This window comes from Parambassis ranga, chromosome 22 (assembly GCF_900634625.1).
Source record: "Parambassis ranga chromosome 22, fParRan2.1, whole genome shotgun sequence".
NCBI lineage: Eukaryota > Metazoa > Chordata > Actinopteri > Ambassidae > Parambassis > Parambassis ranga.
The window spans coordinates 11283848-11304826 of NC_041042.1; the positions used below are offsets into that span (position 1 = coordinate 11283848).

General features: G+C 40.8%; 3 protein-coding genes across 3 annotated transcripts; 2 read left to right on the top strand and 1 right to left on the bottom strand.

The window, feature by feature from the left end:
• Positions 1-534: 534 nt before the first annotated feature.
• LOC114427787 (ovarian cancer G-protein coupled receptor 1-like) lies at positions 535-1657 on the top strand. Its single transcript, XM_028396004.1, has one exon. The coding sequence runs from the start codon at positions 535-537 to the stop codon at positions 1492-1494; it is 960 nt and encodes a 319-aa protein (XP_028251805.1). The 3' UTR covers positions 1495-1657.
• Positions 1658-2486: 829 nt separating this feature from the next.
• Positions 2487-3437, top strand: gpr65 (G protein-coupled receptor 65). The gene has a single exon (XM_028396005.1). It carries the CDS (start codon positions 2487-2489, stop codon positions 3435-3437), a length of 951 nt encoding a protein of 316 aa, XP_028251806.1.
• Positions 3438-10147: 6710 nt separating this feature from the next.
• Positions 10148-20372, bottom strand: kcnk10b (potassium channel, subfamily K, member 10b). Its single transcript, XM_028395865.1, has 7 exons — positions 20248-20372; positions 17612-18027; positions 12585-12702; positions 11491-11651; positions 11160-11352; positions 10928-11075; positions 10148-10849 (listed from the first exon to the last, which is right to left on the bottom strand). The coding sequence occupies exons 1-7, from the start codon at positions 20300-20302 to the stop codon at positions 10201-10203; spliced, it is 1740 nt and encodes a 579-aa protein (XP_028251666.1). The 5' UTR covers positions 20303-20372; the 3' UTR covers positions 10148-10200.
• Positions 20373-20979: the final 607 nt, after the last annotated feature.

Sequence of the window (20979 nt, forward strand, 5' to 3'; positions counted from 1 at the left end):
CTAAGATAATGATATCAACTTAGAAAACAGATGAGCAGATTTTATGAATCAGTATTGATGCTTTTAATGCAGTATTTTAATGGAAAGATGTCTTTCTCTGTTGTGATGAGGCATTACCAGCTTACTGTGTTACCAATACCACAATTTAAACCCATATATCTGTTTTGTTTGTGACATAACTTCTGTATTCCCTACACTTTTAAAAAATTGAACCTGCCACAGTGTGTAGACATTTTCATGCCTGTAACACTTTGAGTATTATTTGTATTGTTGTATTTAAAGTCAATGTGCTCAATGATCGTTACACTAGTAATCATGCCATGATATCTTTATACTCTGTGAACATCTCTACTCAGGAACGCTGTTGGTTGTTTGGTTCAGAGTTATGGAAATAAATAGCAGCAACAGTGACAGCATTGTAGCAATATTTTAATCCTGAGCACAACTCACCAGCTCAGTTATTTGCATTGCAAAGCTTACATGTTCAACACAACCAAGAGGCTTCCATTCATGTTCAGACACCATTGTGTCAGGATGGACTCAGCACTCTGCAATCAAACAAACAGCTGTATGTATATCTCCTCAGTGGAGTGGGACATGTATCCAGCTGCGTATTCTCTTTTTTTTATTGTGGGCTTTCCAGGCAACTGCCTATCTCTCTATGTGGCGTGGATGCTGATAAAAAGTGGGAACAACGTGGCAGTCTACCTCACCAGCCTGTCCATTTCTGACCTGCTCTACACCATCACTCTGCCTGTGTGGATTGAGATGGCCCTGCAGAGAAGTGTGGATGAAAACCTCTGCATCGTTGTGAATGTCATCATGCACAACAGCTTCTATGTTGGCTCTGGTCTACTTTGCTGCATCTCTGTTGATCGCTACCTGGCAGTGGTATACCCTCTGTACTTTCACTGCATCCGAGAGGTGAGGACAGCAGCAGCTGTGAGTGTTGCTGTGTGGATTGTGGAGATTGTCATCCACATTTCTTTACTTCACCACACGGGGGCACTGCAAGCTTCAAGATACTTATGTAAGCAGAAAATACCCATGACACAAGAAGACGCCAACGTGGCCCTTGTAAGGGTGGTTGTGGGTTTCTTGGTCCCAGTCCTCATCATGACTTTTAGCTTTCAGCAGATCATGCAGTCACTCAGTCAGAGCACCTCAATCCTTGCAGAAGAGCGCAGGAAAGTGGGTCTGCTGCTGCTTTCACTCCTTCTAACCTATGTGGCGTCTTTCTTGCCCTACCAGGCTATCATGCTGCTCAGGGCCACACTGGAGCCCGAGAACTGCCTTTGGGCCAAGAGACTGAGAAATGCGTACCTTGTCACAGTTGCCATCACAACACTTAACAGCACACTGGATCCTATCATATACTGTTTAATCAATGAGAGTGCCAAGAAAGAAATTATACAGGCAATGGAGAAATTGAAGGCCATTTTTAAGAATAGGAAGAAATGCTCAGAAGGGAGAGGCGTTAAGACAATTTCCTAACAGCTGGGTCATTGCTTTGGGTTGTTTTGTAATTACGTATTTGTTTACTTGTGTTGTTCATGTTAGCTTTTTATTAATTAGACAAACTATGTGGTTTAAACAATTTATCTTTAACTGATTGTGTTTAGAAAATCGTATTGCATTAAAGACTGGAGCAAAAGAATGTACTTTAGAAAAAATGTATTTTTGATTATTGTGTAATTTGATGGTGTCAATATTACCATCATATTTGAAGGAAAGGTGAACAAAGGGTCAGGTTCCAAATGAGAGTTATCCTCTAGCACGTAGGCTCGGCCATAAAAACCAGCTTTAACATCAACACTATGGAAACAATTGGTCAAACAGTACAATGTATTCCTTTATCAGTCAATAATCAGCATCACTTTCCTCTGACATCATGTCTATGTTGACACATCAAACATAAAGACAAACAGTCTCATACAGACAGAGCATCCAAATTAAATCTGTGCTGAGGTCCTTTAACGCAGTCAGTTTGCTCTGTTAGGAACTGTCACCCAGTAAATGACACGCTGTAGTCAGGGACATCAAGCAAACGGCTGCTGGTGCTTCCTGTTCATTTGTGGAGACTGATTAAGCAACAGGAGTATTTACAGAAACTGAATGAATCAGCTCTACTTTAAAAAAAAACAATAAAAGGCAATGAATGTCGGAGTGGAAATACAACTGAATAAATAGTAAGTAAAACTTTTTATTTTGAAATGTTTATATGTAAGACATGCACAGGAGTTTGTTTTCATGTTCTCAAGCAGTAATAATATCAATTTTCAAGAAAAGAGCTGCATCATCAAAAACTGCCAGCCAACATTGAAAAAACTAAAAAGAGACATACAAAGATATGTTAGCTTGTTCAGTCAGTGATGAGCTGACTCATTTAAAGCTCCATGTACATGGCCTTTGTAGGTATACCCACACAGATTTCCATTTATACTTTGTTCCTTGATTTCCCACAGGATTTCCCACAAATAAACAGAATGGAAAACCTCACCCTGAATATTAATTATTCAGAATGTTACGTGATTGACTACGCATCCAGGAGAAGGCCATTTCTGTTCTTCTACCTGGCTGTCATCATAATTGCCATCCCATCCAATGCCTTCTCTCTGTACGTATCCTGGCAGCAAATAAGACAGAAGAACGAGCTCGGTGTGTATGTGTTCAATCTGGCCCTGAGTGACCTGACCTTCACTGCCGGCCTTTCTCTGTGGCTGGACTTCTTGTGGCGAGGAGTTTGGGTCCACGGAGGCTACGTTTGTATGCTATCCATCTACTCTCTGTTCACCAACTTTTACACCAGCGACGCGCTGCTCTGCTGCATTGCTGTTGACCGCTACGTGGCAGTGGTGCACCCATTTAGGTACTCATTCTTTCGGAGGGTTGGCACTGCAGCAGTGATTTCTATTGCCATTTGGTTGTCGGTGGTCTGTTTCAATGCCACCACCATCACCTGGGATGACTTATACCACGAGAACAAAATGTTTCCACTGTGCTTCGACATCTTACTTCCACTGTCACAAAATCTGGTTCGTGCTAATGTACTGCGTTTCTTCCTGGGGTTCATTGTTCCGGTTCTCCTGGTGTTCTTCTCCACCTTGGGGATATGTGTGGCGGTAAAATCTAACCAGGCTACTGAGGAGCAGGAACGTAAAAGGATTTCAAAGTTATTGACAGTAGTTCTACTCAGCCTATTGATCTGCTTTGGACCCATCCACGTTATGATGCTTCTGCGGACACTGGTGGATGACTGCAGGAATCTTGCATGGTTCCTCTATCCCTACAAGATAAGCATTGCTATATCAAGCCTCAACTGTCTTGCAGACCCACTCCTTTATTGTTTCATCACTCGAACAGGGCAGGCAAATGTTAATCAGATAGTGCTGTTCTTCCAGGGAAAGCGGAAGAGCAATGATGAAAGTATAATTTGAGTAAAGTACAAATAAGGTACTGTTCACTGAAGACACAATTTAATGTCATCTATTAAAGGTTGAATCAGGATGTGTGTTGTATTTCTATTAAAGGATCTTAAACTCTTTGATGTATTACATAAAGCAGACTCACACCTATAAAACAAACACAATCCAGGAAAGATGAGGCATGTATATACAAGCATTTGACAAACACTGGCCCACAACCTAACAGAAGGCTAAAATATATCAGTGTTTGCGAGGCACAAATGGCAGTTTCACTTTAACACCATTTCACTGATCCGTGCTGCATGTTTAAACTGAAGTTTATTTTACATGTTCATCTCTAATGTTTAACTTTAATAAATCAGCCCAAGCCTTTTTAGCAGTGAGTCACAGAGAACACCTGTTCCTGTGTGGGATAAAATAAAAGGATCTCTGTATATTTGACTCCACTTGTTTGAATAAAGTGAGTGTAGGAAAAGATTTCCAACAAACTGTGTGAATTCATCGTGCAGTCTGGTCTGCAGTCTGACACATTTGACTGGTTTCACTTCAGCTTTTTGTGGTTGTCTTATCTCACTGCTTGTATTTTTGGTCAGACAAAGTGCAAATTAGGTACCATGTGGAGAATGAATTTGCATTTCACAGGCAAAGATGTTTCCTTCCTTCCCGCTACCGTCCTTGTACAGAATGTGTATTTTAGAAATGTTCACTATAGAATCACATTGTGTTAATTTTTGAGCTTGTTGCACAAAAAAAGGCTTTAGTGTTGTGTTGATTGCCAGATTCAAGGCTACAGATTGTACCTAAATATTTGTGTCCTGTCTGTCCTGTATTTTCAGAAAAATACTGATAGCTTTTATTTTTTTGGAGTAACAAGGCAAACTGCACTTAAAGCAAATGTTGATAACTGGAGCTCTCTAGTGGACAGTTGAGGAAGTGCATCCAGTTGTCACATACATGAACCTTTGCTGGGGTGACTTTCCACAAATTATATATTTTTTTAATAATTTAATAAAGGAATTTCTATGTAGACATGAACATGTAAGCACAGGGTCAACCTAGATGACAGTTGAGTACTCATAATGTGACTGTGCTTTTGATCTTTAGTTGAACCTTACAATGCGTGACTTCTCATGTCAGTTAGCTCTTCATGATAACAAAGGCATGTGCTCCTCCACGTGAGCCTTCGTCCTGCCTTATCCATCTATCCATCATATCATATGATGTGCTTCACATAACACTGAATTACCCTGCATTAGCAGAACCTGTGGGCTGTAAAGATTTATCTGAATCCCCATCTCCTCCCCTTCCATCGCCCTTGAATGTGTAATGGACAGGTTTCTTTATATGTAAAGTGCAGGACTATCAGGAGACAATCAATAGATTTAATCATTGAATCCCAGTCTCTACCTGGATTTTGGCAGAGTTTCAGTCATTGCACGTGCGAGAGAGGCATGATGAATAATAGGAGGCTATAATTTGCACTAATGAGTGACTGCATGCACACAAATAAAATAGCACAGCAACTCGGTTCCTGTTATCCAGGAATCCACCTCATGCAACAAGCATTTGAAAAGAAAAATATTTAAATCAGGTGGCATAGCTATACATTTGAACCAATCCCAGCCCTAGCAGCTGTGCCTTGCATTAAATGCCCTCAGGCGGACTGTGGGGATACTCAGGGTAACATACACATGCACGTGCTGCAGAGAGAATGTGGACCAAATACACACATGTGCAAAAAAAAAAGAAAAAAGGAAACACAGACAAATATAGCAGTCTAGAGTCGTCTGGTGATGTCATTACATAAGGTAAAACAATCAATGGCGGGCCTGCATATCACACTAGGGCCTTCAATGAGGCCACACTTAGTCCTATCTAAATTAATACACCTCATAATAACATCAATATGACACCATGGCTCGAGAATACATAATCACATTCAAACATAACATCATCTCAATATAAGCTAGCTTCATTTCATTTCCTGAGCATTTCCAACCAATAAGCACACATTAACAATTAAGAGTGGGAAACTAAGATCACGGAAAGGCTACTACTACTACTACTAAAATAAAAATAAAATGTTTGTACTCACCAACACGGGTCTCCTCCACAGTGCCTGCTTATTTGGAAATAAAATCCATGCTCCTTTCTTTTCTCAAGAAGACTTCGGTTTATCTGTGCCTTTTAGTTCCATCAATAAGTCCTTTTCTGTGGAGCCATGTCTGCCCGGTCGTGTTTCTGGCATAAGTTTTAATACGCTTTAATACGCTCTTCTCAAAAGTTCCAGCTTTTCGTGAAAAGTCCGTCTTGAAAATGGCGTCGCAAGTCCACATCTATCTCTTCTCCTCCCTCAGCCATCATGGAATAAAAACATAACTCTAGCTGTTGGTATCAATCGGGTCTCCGGGTTTAGTTAAGACATTTTGCAAAGTGCCGCTGTTTAGGCTGTCGCGAGTGCTTATCCAATCACAAGACACGTTCATGTCCAATTCAGCGTAAGGCTGGCCTTGGTGTCGCTGACTCGAGATCTAATTGGCTATTGCAACCTTCGGGGCTCAGACCTGAAGCCCATGCGGAAGTGTCATAACTTGTAGTTCTCGTCGCAACCGCTGGGGGCTCGCTCCAGGTGTGACTCATTTCCCATAGACTCCCATGTTGTTTTATGTGTTTTTTTTTAAACCCACAACAGTAACATTAATTTTAATGACAGAACATGTTTTCAGCTTTATAAAGGGATAACTGTCTGTACCTGGTGGAACAATTCTTAACAATATCTTTGTACTGTACATACAAAAGGGATCTCCACATTTAGACACAAGTATCACTTTTATTGGGGCATATTTTGCATCTTTTTGACAATTGCATTTGACAATGCATAGAATAGATAAACAGAGGTCTGGCCAGCCCATGATGCTGTTTGCACCCTAGACATTTCATGCTATCATGTCATTTCAGAAGACTCTTTTATATCACTTCAGGTCTCATTTATATTCTCTTTACTGACATGATTTATTTTTCACTTTCTCTCTTGACTAGTTCTTCTCTTTAAGTATCTCAGCTCTCAGACACATTGTCAGGCAGATTTCACATCTCTCTCACCGGTACGTTTTATGTCAAGCATGCTGTGCTCCTCCGGGCCACCGTCTGGCACTCCCTCCAACCCTCTCTCCTCCACATCCTTCCTGTCGCTCTCAGCGCTTTCACACTTCAGTCTTCCTCAAAACAACTCCTTGTTCTGGCAACAACACTTCAAAAGTTTGTAGGGGAAATTATTATCATACAGCAGCTCTGGCAATATGATGTGGTTCAGCATGTTTGTGTGGAATTCGCTCATTTTCTATAGGTAAATTGCAGTATTTACACCAATTGCAAAGACTATGCTTTGGAGATTACTTAAAATAGCAACAGTATGTCCTCCATTTTGAATTCTGAACAGGTCAGTTGCACTCACATCATCATGAGTCACACCACTCAGTTTAAGAGAAATGACTTAAAACAGCACCTCAGCCTAATTCTAGTAAAAGCTATAGTTTGCAGTTGGAGAGGCTCCTACAGAGGCCTTTCTCATGAGAAAAGAGTACAAAGACGGTACAAGTCTGTTTGCAACAGGCTGTGAATTCATTTTGTTTCCTTCATCCTCCCCTTTATTGCCCTCTCTTAGATTAGGATGTGTGCCTACGCACGCTGTGTCAATCGCTCCGGATGAGACGCACAAGCCTGATCGGTCGTTCACACACTCCGGAACATTTCGCTGTGATGGATGACATGTCAGTGTGCCAGAAGGGAGGAGTGGCGCCTTTAGAAAAGCATTTGGACAGCAAGAAATTGAATCAGACTCATTATCTTTTGGTAACGATGAAGGCCGGCCGGAAGAAATACCTTTGCCAAAGTATCCAATAAAAAAATACATTTGTGTGCAGTTGCATTAATTAAATCATCACAGCCATTTGCATTTGCAAAAGTTTCCAAAAGTTTCAGAACAATTGCTCCATAATAAGAATATGTGCTTAGAATGATCTTCTATTTTAACAACCTGGACCAAAGAGGGGGTTTATTACCTATTATTTTCACACCATGGCGGCCTGAATGGTTGGAGTGCTTGGTGATGAAGTGAGTTCACTTTACAGAATCAACTAATGCCTTAAAGTCGCTGGTATGATGAATCACATATTGTTCCACCTGCCATCAAGGCCAAATGCTCCCAGAACCTTTTATTCCTTTGTCATAAAACGCAACCTTTGGATTGGTAGCTATAAACCAGCCGCCAATTACAATTGCCATCCTCTGGTTGTTGGTTTTGGAACATAACAGATGTCAACCTGACATTAAGAAGAAAAAAAAACCTGGTAATAAAAGGGAACATAATCTGTTTGATTTGATTTTTCAGACCGGAAACAGTCCTAAATAATCAGTCTAATGTCTTCTACGCAAACAACATCACCCACCCTGAGATCCCTGGCTACCTCCATGCCATTTCCATCATCGAATGACTCGATGAGTCAAATGATTGATTGTTTGAAGACGTGATGAACAATGAACAACACACTTACAGAGAAAATATTAATAATAAATCTGGTGAGCGGGGTGATGGAAGATGTGAGAGGAAGATATGTGGAGGAAGCACTGAGATAAATATAGTTAAAGACCGACAACAGAGAGCACGAGGGGGGTGGGCGGAGCAGGTTGAGGTCACATCCACCTTGAAGGAAACCTAACACACACACACACACACATGTTGTAAAAAAGCAATTTCTATATCTTCCATTACTGACCTGGTTAATTTCTTTTGTGGTGCTGTCAGCTGGATCTTTTTACTGAGTGCCACACACACTTAAACACACGTGACTGTGCCTCTGAGGTAGACATGCACGGGTGGAGACCTTGGGCTTCAGCATGCCTGCGACACGCTAGGAGTCGGTTACATAATAATGAATTCTGTCATTTAATTACCCAAAAGCGGCATCAAGGCAAATTCACAGTGATAATGTATAATTTTAAAAATGGCCCCGTTAAAAGTCTGTGGAGAAGTAATGCCTTGCTGTTATGTTGTGCCCTTGAGTGACTTCAGTTTGTGTTTGTCCCCATTTTTTCTTATTCCACTAATAGGCACTTACCTGAATTAAATGTCTATATTATTGTTCTAGTAAAAAGATGTACACCTTTTATAAAAAGAAGAGTTTATCTAGACCAAAAACATTTTAGGCCTGTTTTTTGACCACAGATTCTGCACACTGTTCACATGCACACACATTTTCTCATTTTATTTTCAATTCAATGAAGTTGACAAAAATAAGCTGTTGTGTAATTAGACGGGTTACCATGGCATCACTTTCTTTTGTGTTGTCCAGAGCCTCCGAAGCAAGGAGCATTCGTTACAATGATGAATAGACCATGTAGATCCGTGGGTGCCCTGCAGCTGATTTGTGAGAGTGGTGGAGGAGGCGGAAGAAGAAGAAGAAGAAGAAGGAAGAGGAGGAGGAGGAGGCAGAGAAGAAGAATACCCTTGTAACGCATCATTCTACTGTAGGATTCAGTATATTAGTATCTGTTAGTGTTCCATGTTTATTACCTGAAAAAGGCACTCACTACATTTGATGTGGTTTTCATAAAGTAAACTGTGGACAACAAACAGTCACTCAACATGTCACAGGTCATGGTCACGGTAAAAATAAAAGCAGTCTGACTTGCAGGTTACTAGAACAACCAACTGTGTGTGTAATATGCACCTTAAGTGACACAATTAGTAACTCAATAACTGTCATTAAAGTGTCAAACAGTTCAGTGAGAGAAACCTCTAGGAGCTATAAGAAAACAAGTGCCAGTGTAGAAAAATGTTTTTTCAGATCATATTTTACAGTCAGTTCAATGTAAAAGATAATGAAGGTGCTTGACTGATAAAAAAAAATAAACATAAATGCAAACATGCTTGGTGAATACAAAATCGATAGCATCACATTCATTCATTAAATTCATTTAAGCAGATTTGTGTGACTGACAATCGGTATGCAACATGTATGAATGAATCACTGAAACACACCTGTATTACTGTGCATGAACTGCAGTACAAACAGGACTGAAATCCATACATTTCATATTATAAGAAAAAAAAATCAGCTGTAGATCCAAGCTTTCAGATCAATTAACTGCTGTGGCTGTTTTAAAAACCATGCACTTATATTTCATAAGATTTTAGTATGTAGTAGTGTTTTCCCTCAGGGTGCACACAGTATTCAGAACTACATACAATGTAGGAATAATTGTACATGTTATCTAGGTAAATACTTGCATTGTCTATTGATCCATCCACTCATTAAAGTCTTTTTTACTGCAGCAGGCTGCTGGGCTAAAAATAGCCTCTGCAGTGAGATGACAAATTGGCGATCAATAATGTTTCTGAAGATGAATGACATATGACATAGTTCTCTAGCTGTCCCGCCTACATTGATTAAGAAAAAAATATCCTGCATGAACAGATGGTCATTGGCCAAGTGTCTCAAAAGAGTCTCTCCAGGCTGAAAGAATCAAAGTTCTTATGTAACCCATTTTACAGCAACATGTGTAATGAGGTATTTCAACCACAGCCTCTTCCGTTCTGTCATTTTTGGCAACACATATTCTTCCCCTATAACTATGGCATGATAACTGAAATTCAGTTCGGGAGCAGTTCCAATCTAAAGAAAGGCACATTTCTTGACATCTCAAAGTGCCGTGCTGTCTCATCAATCTCTCTGTCTCTGCACTCCTTGTTTGGCAGCTTAGGTGCTTTTCCATTTCATACCTCATCATGTTCTCTGTCTTTGGCCTGTACTGGTATGAACCCATTCAGCTTGCTGCGCTCCATCACGTACTGTGACAGGTTTGTCAGGCTGGTGTTCCCCTCTTTTCTTTCTCCGTTTTCCTCATCTGGCTCCTCATCCTCTTCCTCATCCGTCCTCTCCACCCCTACCATGGTGCTGCCGTTGCTTATGCCGACACTTGCCCGTCGCACATCTTCAGGGTTGTTCCTCCTCAGTTCGCGGCTTCTGTTGCGCTTGGCCAGCTTGGTCAGGGATCCGAAGCGTAGGTTGATGACATTTTCTTCTGGGGAAGAGGCTGTCTGTTGTGTTTGCTCGGGTCCCTGATGGTCGTACATCTCACAGGCACCCTTCAGCCTCAGGTTGTTCAGTTTGGTATCGATGCTCTCCTGAGATGAGGTCTTGAAGCGGCCAGCATCCAGACTGGCGAACATGGCCCGTTTCTCTGGTGACAGCATGTCGAGGGAGTGAGCTCGCTGCTCCAGGCCCAGCTGACGGCGCTCCATGCTGCGGATGGTGGCGGCCCTCTGGAGCTTGTCATGGATCTCGACACTCAGACGTCGGCGCGTTTCACGGAACTCTGCTTGAACATTTGCCTTCCATTCTGCTGCATGAGCCTTAACCTTTGACAACAAAAGTAAGCAAGTAAGCAGGGTTAATTTGCTGCTCTTCATCTATTATTTTTACCTATATAATCAACTGAACCCCACCTCCTCTTTGGTCTTTTTGGACAACATTCGAAGCCAGTCTCCGATCATACTGAGAACGGCTGCAAAGTACGCTAAACCCACCAGGATCCAGAACCACACCAGAGGCTTGTACCACTTCATGTACTCAATCCTTCGGTTTCCACCTGCAGAGAAAAGAAAAAATACAGAAATCATGTAATTATAGTTCATATAGTTCAGCACTAAATTCTTCTGTCACACAGCTCTACCTGCCACATAATCTCCGATTCCCACTGTAGTGAGAGTGATCACGACAAAATAGATGGCCTCCAGTGTGGTCCAGCCCTCAATGTGCTTAAAGATGACAGCAGGGATGGTGACGAAAACAATGCAGCCGGCCAGGATAAACAGGAGGGCCGACGTCACTCTTATCTTTGTCTGACTGATCTGTTTATGTTTTTGCTGAAAAGAAAATTAGCAATAAGAGCTAATACATAAAGATAAGCTACAAGACTCTCAATGTAACTAAGTGGAGAGGGTTAAATATCATTCTACACAACAATAAACAAAGAAAAAAGTTATATACTATTTGCAACTCACCCTAAATATTTTTTCAACTCTCAAGATGCTTTTTACAAAGATGGTCCCCAGCTGGTCTCCAATTCCCGCCAACAAGAAGCCAAAGAGAGGGATGCCAAATATGGCATAAAGAATGCAGAAGATTTTCCCGCCTTCCGTGCTTGGAGCGATGTTTCCATAACCTGTTGAAAACATTTGGAGGCACAGTGATGAGGAGCAGAGAAGAAAGACACAGAAGAGTAAAAAAAAACATGGCTTTAAGAAACAAAGAGTAAGACGAGAAGCAGAAGACAATCAAGGTCTCCTTACGCAACATAATCAATTAAAGGTCTTGTGTAATACCTCTTAGTTCCTGGAGAAAGGGTTGGAGGTAAGTAAGCTCTTATAATTAGGTTCGCCTTAAAGAAAATTGCATTAATAATGACCGACAGCGAGGTGAATGGTAGAGCAAGGAGACTGCAAATGTATTTCAGTCCTCCCAATTTAACCAGCTGAAAACAGAATCATGAATTTGCATGCATCAGCTTCGATACTCTAGAATGGAACTATATCATCTACGGTAATGGACTCTTTGATGAAAGCTTCCAGACAATCACATTTATTAAATACCTGTTTGTTATTCAAAGACATCCAAAGAAAAAACATGTACAGTATTCATGTCTGTGTCAGCAGTGTCTGCTGTGTAACAATTCTAGATGATCTAGATGTTGTTAAATCCCACAGTGAGTGGGCTTGGCATCATTTAGAGCCCTGTTGCAAAGGCAAAGCAATTTGTATATCTCACCAATAACCAGGAAGGATTTACGCACATTTAAAAATAATGTAATGAGAACACACTATTGTAATTTTAATCTTACTTTAATACATGTTAGGACACTGGTTTTGTTTTTGATTGATAAAAACTGAGCAAAAATATATGTTTGCTCTATTTTTGTAATATTAATTCAATGTTGAATGAAAACTCTTCACTTGAACCATCAATGTCAAACTAAATTGTCATGAATTTGTCTCTTTCACACATTTTTACTAAGAACAACCAGCAGGCCTGACAGGCCTAATGCTGACAAGCATACATTAGGATAACAGACACAGATTAAACTGGTACCAAGTCTTACCTATGGTTGTGATAACAGTTCCAGCAAAGAAGAAGGCACTGCCCAGGTCCCAATAACTGGAATTGTAAGATGTGTCTCCAAAAGGTCTCACTCCTGCACTTGCAGCATCTATGGCATGCTGGAAAGAAGAAGATGTATGCACGGTCAGAAACAGCCAGTAAAAAAATCCCATTGGTAATGCATCTATTTAAACAAGTTCAGGGTTATAGTGCATGATGACTTGTAATGCAAACAGCAGTAAGTGATTCCACCTCCTCCTAAGGTTTCTGCGTATGAAAGTCTGTTACATGTGTTCACATATCCATGAATGGCTTCTGGCATTAATAGTGTGACGAACGAAGAGGTGACAAACAGATCAAGTGTGTCTTCAGCATCTGCATCAGGAAGACTACTACTACCTGAAAACCATAAGAGAAGAATATAGGGAATAAACAGCAACGTTTATTTATACATATGTAACAACAGACAGGAGAGCTTTGTGGATAGAGAGATGACTATGATTTCCTCTGGCGACCTCTTTATTTAGGTTGACAAGAAAATTTTTTCACAATATGCGATATAATCATACTGTGTTTTCTCCACACACACATTTAACTAATGTGAGAAAACCATACAACAAAGGTTTTTTTTCTGCTCGTGTGGACATGCAGTAAAGCTGGTATGCGCACATGTAGCACTAGATGACTAGACAATTTATTCAGTGTTTTGCCATTTGTACACTGAGCTGTTGCTGCACTCTATCCAATTTACACTGTTCTACAGTTCACACAGACTAAATATACCGCAGAGTTTTACATGCATCTCAAAGACCTTTATCTCTCGTTGCTTCAGTGTCAGCCTTTTTCTTCAGTCGCTCAGCAGTGTCAGGAAAACATTTACTGCCCCATTATTCTCATTGCTCACCTCCTGTGCATCCATTATGTAGACAAGAAAAGTTCATCTACATTTTTATGAGAAAAGAAACACTTTTTTTCTTTATGGGAATTTATAGTGTAGATTTTTTTTTGCCTCTGGCTCATATAAACATTATTTACTGCAGACAGGGTTGACAGAAATAGCTTTGGTGCCTTTATACCAACATTCCTGGAGGATATATAGTTAAGCTATAATGTAGCTTCTTCATTCAGAGCAACTCCCAATCTGTCTATGCAAGCTCTCAGTGAAATGCACGTCCATATAATAAAATATGCATCAACTCTCGTGACATACATTTCAAAGCAGACTGAGTGGAACCACATCTAAACACATCGCTGCACATGCCTACTCATAATCCTGCATGTGATTACCTCAGCTCCATCAGTGCAGCAATCCCCTAATGAGACTGGTCTAAAATTAGCCAATTACAATACTGCTATTTCATAGGTTTTAGCAGATGCAGCTACTTTATAGGGGCTATATCAAAGTGATAATTATGTATTAAACCCCAAATAACCTAATTCTGGAGTCCGGGGAGAGCTATAAATAGTCACAGAATGTATCTGAATACTTTATGAGGGGATCTATTTTTGTCTCGTCTCGTGCCTTTTTCACAGCCAAGTTCATGCTGCATTAGAGATGTGAATAATCCTCTTTTATTGCACATGCATTTTTGAGGATGACTGTGTGTCGCAGAGGCGGTAATTAGGAAGACAAATGGTGTTTTTGTTTCACACTTCATTTTGATTTTACTCAAGAATCTGAGCGCAGACAAGCAAGTGCTCATGGCTAATGTGTTTTCATATTCTCTACTGCTGGACCTTTAGAGACCACTCACTGCAGATTTTTATCCTGTCAGTGTCTCTGTAGCCCCACAGCAGGTAACAGCAGTGGTCAAGCCAGCAGGGTGTTTTACCCTCTCCTTCGCCCAACCTTTATGTGATCCAGTGCCAAGCACTCTCTTCTGCAGCACTTTGCATCTGTAGCTTTACCCTAACCACCTTGAAGCCTTAAAGCTCATTGCCAGAGACATCAACAAGACATTTTAAATCTTGATACAACAATGTTAAAAATGTAAATCATCCTAAAAATAAAAAATATGACGCCTAAGAATTACGACATCTTAATTAATCATCTTAATGCAGGTATCAATACATGAGGCTCGACTGGTGTCAATAACGGCATGTCTTCACTGTGTGACTCATCAGAACAGCACCAGGAAAAGCCAATTAGGTCTGCTGTCTTTGTGGGCGAACAGTGGGTGTGTAGATACTGAAGCAGACATGGAGAGGTCAACAGGCGTGCATGGACACACACTTACACACTTTAAGAAAACACACACAGTGGACAACACCCTCCCCTCTTAATATATCATCTCCTTCTGTCTCATGCACACACATGCTTCCCAAGGTTGCCATTTTTCTATCAGCTCCTCCACTGAACAGTTTGACAACAGTGAGTCACCACTGCTGTGTCCCCACAGATCTTCGGCTGAGTGACAGGCTTGACACAGCACGAGAAGACCGATAACGGACCCTGTTAGAGGACCAGACAGACTCTTTGATGGAGCACTTGTGAAGCAATGTTTCCTGAAGGCCTTTTTTTGAGACAGCAGGAAAAAAAATATTTGTCAGTGTGACGTTCACTGATAGTTGTTATTTTTGCAGCACTTACTTCGAGTATCAGAATTCCATCCTAACTCCATAGAACGAGGGGTCGACATGAACTTTCTTGACAGGAATTCTATTCATTTTGCTCACATGGCACTTTGTCATATATTATCTCATGTACCTGAATGTGATCATTTGTCCAGGAGACATTCCTTTCCATGATTCAACTGCTGCTGTTACTTGTGCTTGGAGCAGCAGGAGGTGTGTGACTGCTGGCCTGTGCGATGAATAATTGATTCCCTCCGGACCCCAGGCACACCATGCTAAAGGTTTTAATTTCCACACTCCTCCTTAGGAAACACTGTCATTGATTTTTAGAAAGTGATGATAGTGCTTTTGTGGCTCAAAGGTTGAACACTGCAAGGGAAGAAGAAAATAAAGGATGCTTCTCTGAAAAGAACAATAAAAGAGAAGAGGTGGGTGTGGAGAGAAAGGAGAGAGATGGGCGGTCCGATAATCACTGATGCAGAGCTGAAGATGTTCACATCAAATCAAATGGAGTCATTCTGGTGGAAAGTGGAGCATACAAAACAGCATATGTTTGGTTCTTTTTTTCAAGCTTAAGAGCATCACAGGGGCCCATAATGATGTTAACTGTTGGGGTACATGAGGAAAACATGGAAAGCACATTTTAAATAGGATCATTTTGCCCTCTTGAGATCTATATCACTTGTTCAACAGTGTTCTGTTTTCATTCTCACATTAATTAGTTCATTGAATTCCTGCTTCAGCCCAGAATGACTATTTGTTTTCTTTCCAAAAATCAATATAAAAAGAATGTTTTTAGTTCCAGTTTTTTCCTGCCCCCCTTCACAAATCAAACTTTCCACTCAGCAGACTACACTCTGGCACATCTCAAATCATGTTCCAATCCCGCTTCCAGTTGTACATGTCAGCATGATGTAGTGACCTTAAATCTTGACCAATAATTCTGGGTGCAATGCCAGAGAGAACTGGCGGAGCATCACCGCTCTGTGTTGTAAAGTGGCTGACGCCGTAAAAAGACGCTGTAAAATGCTCTGTAAAGCTGCAAGGTGAGGGGAATGGTTCTCTTTTTTTGTTGCTTTGCTTGTTATCTGGTCCAATGCACACAGGTGTTGGTGGAGAATGCAAGTTGGCATGTGAAACCTGCAGGCTCTGGGTCAGCAATGTGTCATAGTTTTAGTTCTGATTAAATTATTGTTGTAAAGTAATGAAAGTTTCTCCTGGATATTTTAGGATTTTTTAATAATTTAATAATTTTTTAAATATCGCTCACAGCTTTAAAAGAAAACTTGGTTTCTGATATTCCTTCCAGTGAATGCAACAGCCTAATAGTGGCCTTGAGCTAGCTTCCTTATTTAAAATGTGTGGGTGTTAGAGCTGCACTCTGAAGATTCACACTGTGCTACATTTTTTATTGACGGTTTAAGATATCCAGATACAACTGCACATCCCACCATCTGTTTGAATTATTATTATTTCATGGATTAAACCAAGTCCCCCATGTATATACAGCAAAAAGGTCATTGTGCCCGAACTTATTTTCAATAAGGATAAACACCTCAGGTACAAAGCAACTATTTGTCTTTTTCTCTGTGATTGCTACTGTTATGTAATACAAACCTGCCAGTCCTGCCAGACTGTGTTTTTTCGTAAAGAGCCACTGAGAAATAGGAGTATTTCTGTGGTGACCATGAAGGTATCACAGTGCTAACCCTCCACGGTTCCAGGACACAGATGCTCTAAAATCAATTTCTCGCTTCTTCAACACTGCTGGAGGAAATCTAAACTCTTTTACTAAAATTCTCAGGGTGACCTTTGACATCAAAATCTGCCTTTGACTGAGTGTAGTGAGGGGATGTAACCCACGCACACCCATACATATTCAGATTTCAAAATAGCGTAGCACCATAATAACAGACTGGAGTGCTGGGGGATGACAAATATTTCTAAAATGTGCAACACTTTCGATACTCCTCTGCATCAAAAGAGTGGGATTTCATATAGTGAAAGAGGGTGACTGGTCTGAAGCTTAAAACAACATAACAACTGAGCACTGGGTTTCTCTGGGTTACTCAAACTCTTCATACTCAGTAGTTATTGAAACATGGCCAACGATGCACACAAGTTATGAACTTTTAGTAACATGTAATTTGAAGCTTAGACATGACAACCTGAGCATTAAACAAAGTAACATTCACGCTTTTCAGGATCATGTGCCTCCTTAATGAGGCTGGAATTAATTTTACCAAGAACTCCTAATTACCCCTGATACCATCATCATCAGTCAAACCTCTCCTTTAAAGGTCACTGCTCTGACTTTCTTCTCTTATCATCATGAATGAGACACATATTGATTAAGGGATCATTTTTTTAAACTACAAACTAATCTGTTGATGGTGTTGAACTGAGAAAAATAATGCCTTGCTTTATGTAAAACTCCAAAATCTAAGCACTAACCTTAATGATGCCATCCAGCTCATCAGGAGTAACACACTGATGTTTTTCCAGGAATGAAGCCTTCTCCAGGGTGATGCTGGTCTTCTGGTTGCTTTCAAATGGCTGCTCCAGAGCCTTGAATGCCAATCCTCCACAGATTAGGTAGAGAAGGACCACGACGAACACCGCAAGTACTGTCTTCCACTTCATCACTGAGTGGAGCGCTGCTGTGGAGCTGTCACAGCTGTTGTCCATGCTGGCCACCACGCTGGCAGAGCGGGAGGATATGGAAAGGCGAGGAAGTGAACAGTGACCGCTGGCCTTTGGGTCAAAACCCATGGGGTTTTGCATGGTGGCCACACTTGCCTGGACTAGACTTGACTTTGCCATGCCAGGCTGGACCTTTTTGGGAGGAACAATGTTGGTCTGGACCGCCACTAGGATAGAAAGTGAGAGATATAGGATGGATTAGGACAGAAACACTCTACAGTAGAATTACGATTAGGTGACAAACTTGGCCCAGTTTAGAAAAAGTGGATGTGGTTTGAAATGACATAAAAACTCAAAAATGTAACGTAATTTTCCTGGTGGGGACCTATTATTTCCTGTATAACCCTGTAAGGACCACTCGTTTCTCTTACAGTACCCTGGTAAAATGTGTTTCTGCAGGATCAACATACACAGCTGTCACAAAAAAAAATCTGGTATCAGACTCTCTGTTGCCTCAACATCTTCCTGAGTTTTTGTTTGGGGTTCTGACCATTCAAGCTGTTTAACAGCATTTAATCCTGTCAACAACGTACAGTAGGACCCAAAAAAGTGTTTACAAATATTTAGAAGGCACACCACTGAAACACTTAGGTACAAAAGGAGGAGCTGATAATTGACTCTCTTTGCAAAAAAGCAAGATTCAATTTTCCAAATAGACCATAAGTGAGGGTTAAGTGCTACTTTCAGTCACTGACTTCTGAAAAGGTTTGACAATAAATGCTTGTGTGCTGGAGTGGTTCAAGCATGTTGCAAACAGCACCAATGAGGCAGCCAAATTTAGAATCTCTTAACGTATACAAAGCATTGTGCAAGCTTGACAGAGTTCTGGCCTTCACCCCCATCGACCCCACTTCTCTCAGCTAGAGTGCCTCTGAGCCATGGGTGGAGCCTGCTGTCTATAATAATGCAAACATGAGATAATGTATACACACACACACATCTTGCAACTGATGAGTCAAGGACATCCAGGAACTCATTCTCTGATCCAGAAACTATGAATCTTGTTAGTTAGACCTTACATCATGACTGAATCAATAACAACAGAGTGATGTCACACGCAAGGAAGGTCCATAAAGCTACTTTCAATTTACAGTTAAGGGCAGTGGCAGCTATTTTTAGAACACGAATTATAACAATATGACTGAGACTATGCCATGTCCCGCGCTGTATTCAGTGTAGTAGTTTATGTTGATGTCACACAATATCCAGTGAGAGTGAAATTGAATAAATGAACTATGCAGCAGGGCAGAGCTATGGTGCAGAAAGCTGTATATCACATGCTCATTTACTTTAGGCCATTTAAAATAAAAGTTTTTTTTTAAAAATTCAAGTATCCATTTAAAACTAAAACTGCACTGAACACAATTTGCCTTTGAGATTTCTGCAGCTGCATGCTGTTAATGTGAAATCATTTTCAAACCACTAAAACAGCCTCACATTGATTTTTGCAAATTAAATAAGGCCTGAGTGGAAAGCAGTGCTTTTTATCTGATAGTATCTGATGCTCGCTCTCAGCCCTCTGCCTCCAGCATGTCAGGCCGAAGCAGAGGAAACGCTCACTGGAGACTCCGGTCCATAACAGTGATGTCCTTCACTTCAAAAAGAATATATAATTGAGTTTTAGGACTACATGAAAGGGGGCAGTTTGTCAACGCTTGAGGACACTACAGCTCCATATTTTGTGTGCAGAGACATTAGTTATCCACAGATGAACAAGACCCAAACGTAGTAAACATGAAGATAAATTTTGGGTTGGCTCAGGTCGGCTGTTGGCCCAGTTATTCCCAATGGCACTAGACAGGTTGCAGGCGTTTAATACACCAGCTGAGCCTCAAAAATCAGGCATAAAGTCAGTTTGATAACACATGGAGACCAAAGTAGTACAGGAAAACAAATTTCAGAATAAAATCTTTACTGAAATTTGTCAGCGAGGATAAAGATAAAGCTGAGTTTTATGTCAGGGAGATGGGAGATCAACATTTACCTGATCATAACAGAGGGGCATTGTTGGAACTTGTTTAGATAAACACGTACATTTTTTTTGCCAACAACCTTACATGCTTTTATTTTGAATCTCCTTACGGCGTCTTACTGGTTATTTCTGCTAACCTGATTTTAATGAAGATCCGTTTCCAGCAGCGATGTACAACTGAACACATTGAATGGAAAATGAAAATAGCCAAACCGCTTATATCTTGTATCAAGGCTCCTTTTTTATTATCCACACAAAACAGGCAGCTTTTAATTGATTACAATGGTAATAAATGCAAACTGATGTAAGAACTGAGGTTGATGAATAACGCTTGTGTCTCTGGTTTTTATTAAGAGTATATTTAGCCTAATATTTACTGACATATATTTAAAGTTATTAGACAGGAATTACTAACCTTCCTCTGGTTCCCAGTTAACTTGTTTTCTCGGGTTTTCTATTGGAAATTTCATCTCTGGTTTTGTACTGAGTCAAAACGCTGGCAAAATTTCTTCAGCCCGGTTGTAAAAATAGAGAAAAAAAGACAAATCACCACAAATTTCTTTCCCTCATATTCTTCACATCATCATCTTGCCGTGGAACTGGGTGTAAACTGGACAGAGAAATAAACGCATCGCAAAGCCGCATTGTCTGTCTTCCCTGCGCCCCCTCCTTTTTGGCTCCACCTCACTTGGACTCGTGGTGCTCGTCTGAAAGACTGAGATACTTGTGACACCTTTCACTGAGCTGCCGCACCACTCGGCGGTCCAAACCACATCCAACCTCACACTCAAACACACACACACCAGTGGTCCGGTCCAGAAACACAGCCAGAGTGTTTCCAACCAATCAACTTTACGCACGCGTTACACCGGCAACAAGAACAACGGGAACGGAGAGAAGGATGCTCTCCTCCCTTTGATTCCCAAAGCGCAGTACTCCGCTCACCTTACTCTAAATATCCACTCCGCTCTGCATCGGATGACTTACATTTTTACTATTCTGTGTAACAGTTCTGTATACTCACTCACTCTTCTTCTTTTTTTCCTCAAAAATGTGTGATGGTTATCCTCTCATCGTTTGGCAGCCGGCGATGGAGCACATGGCGCATGAGGGCGAGATAGGCTACACCAAATCAACGGCAGACTGA

Coding starts and splice junctions, on each gene's coding strand:
- LOC114427787 (XM_028396004.1), top strand. CDS start 535: ATGGACTCAGCACTCTGCAATCAAACAAACAGCTGTATGTATATCTCC.
- gpr65 (XM_028396005.1), top strand. CDS start 2,487: ATGGAAAACCTCACCCTGAATATTAATTATTCAGAATGTTACGTGATT.
- kcnk10b (XM_028395865.1), bottom strand. CDS start 20,302: ATGAAATTTCCAATAGAAAACCCGAGAAAACAAGTTAACTGGGAACCA. Junction 18,028..20,247: donor TAACTGGGAACCAGAGGAAG/GTTAGTAATTCC, acceptor TTTCTATCCTAG/TGGCGGTCCAGACCAACATT. Junction 11,353..11,490: donor GAGTTGAAAAAATATTTAGG/GTGAGTTGCAAA, acceptor TTTTCTTTTCAG/CAAAAACATAAACAGATCAG.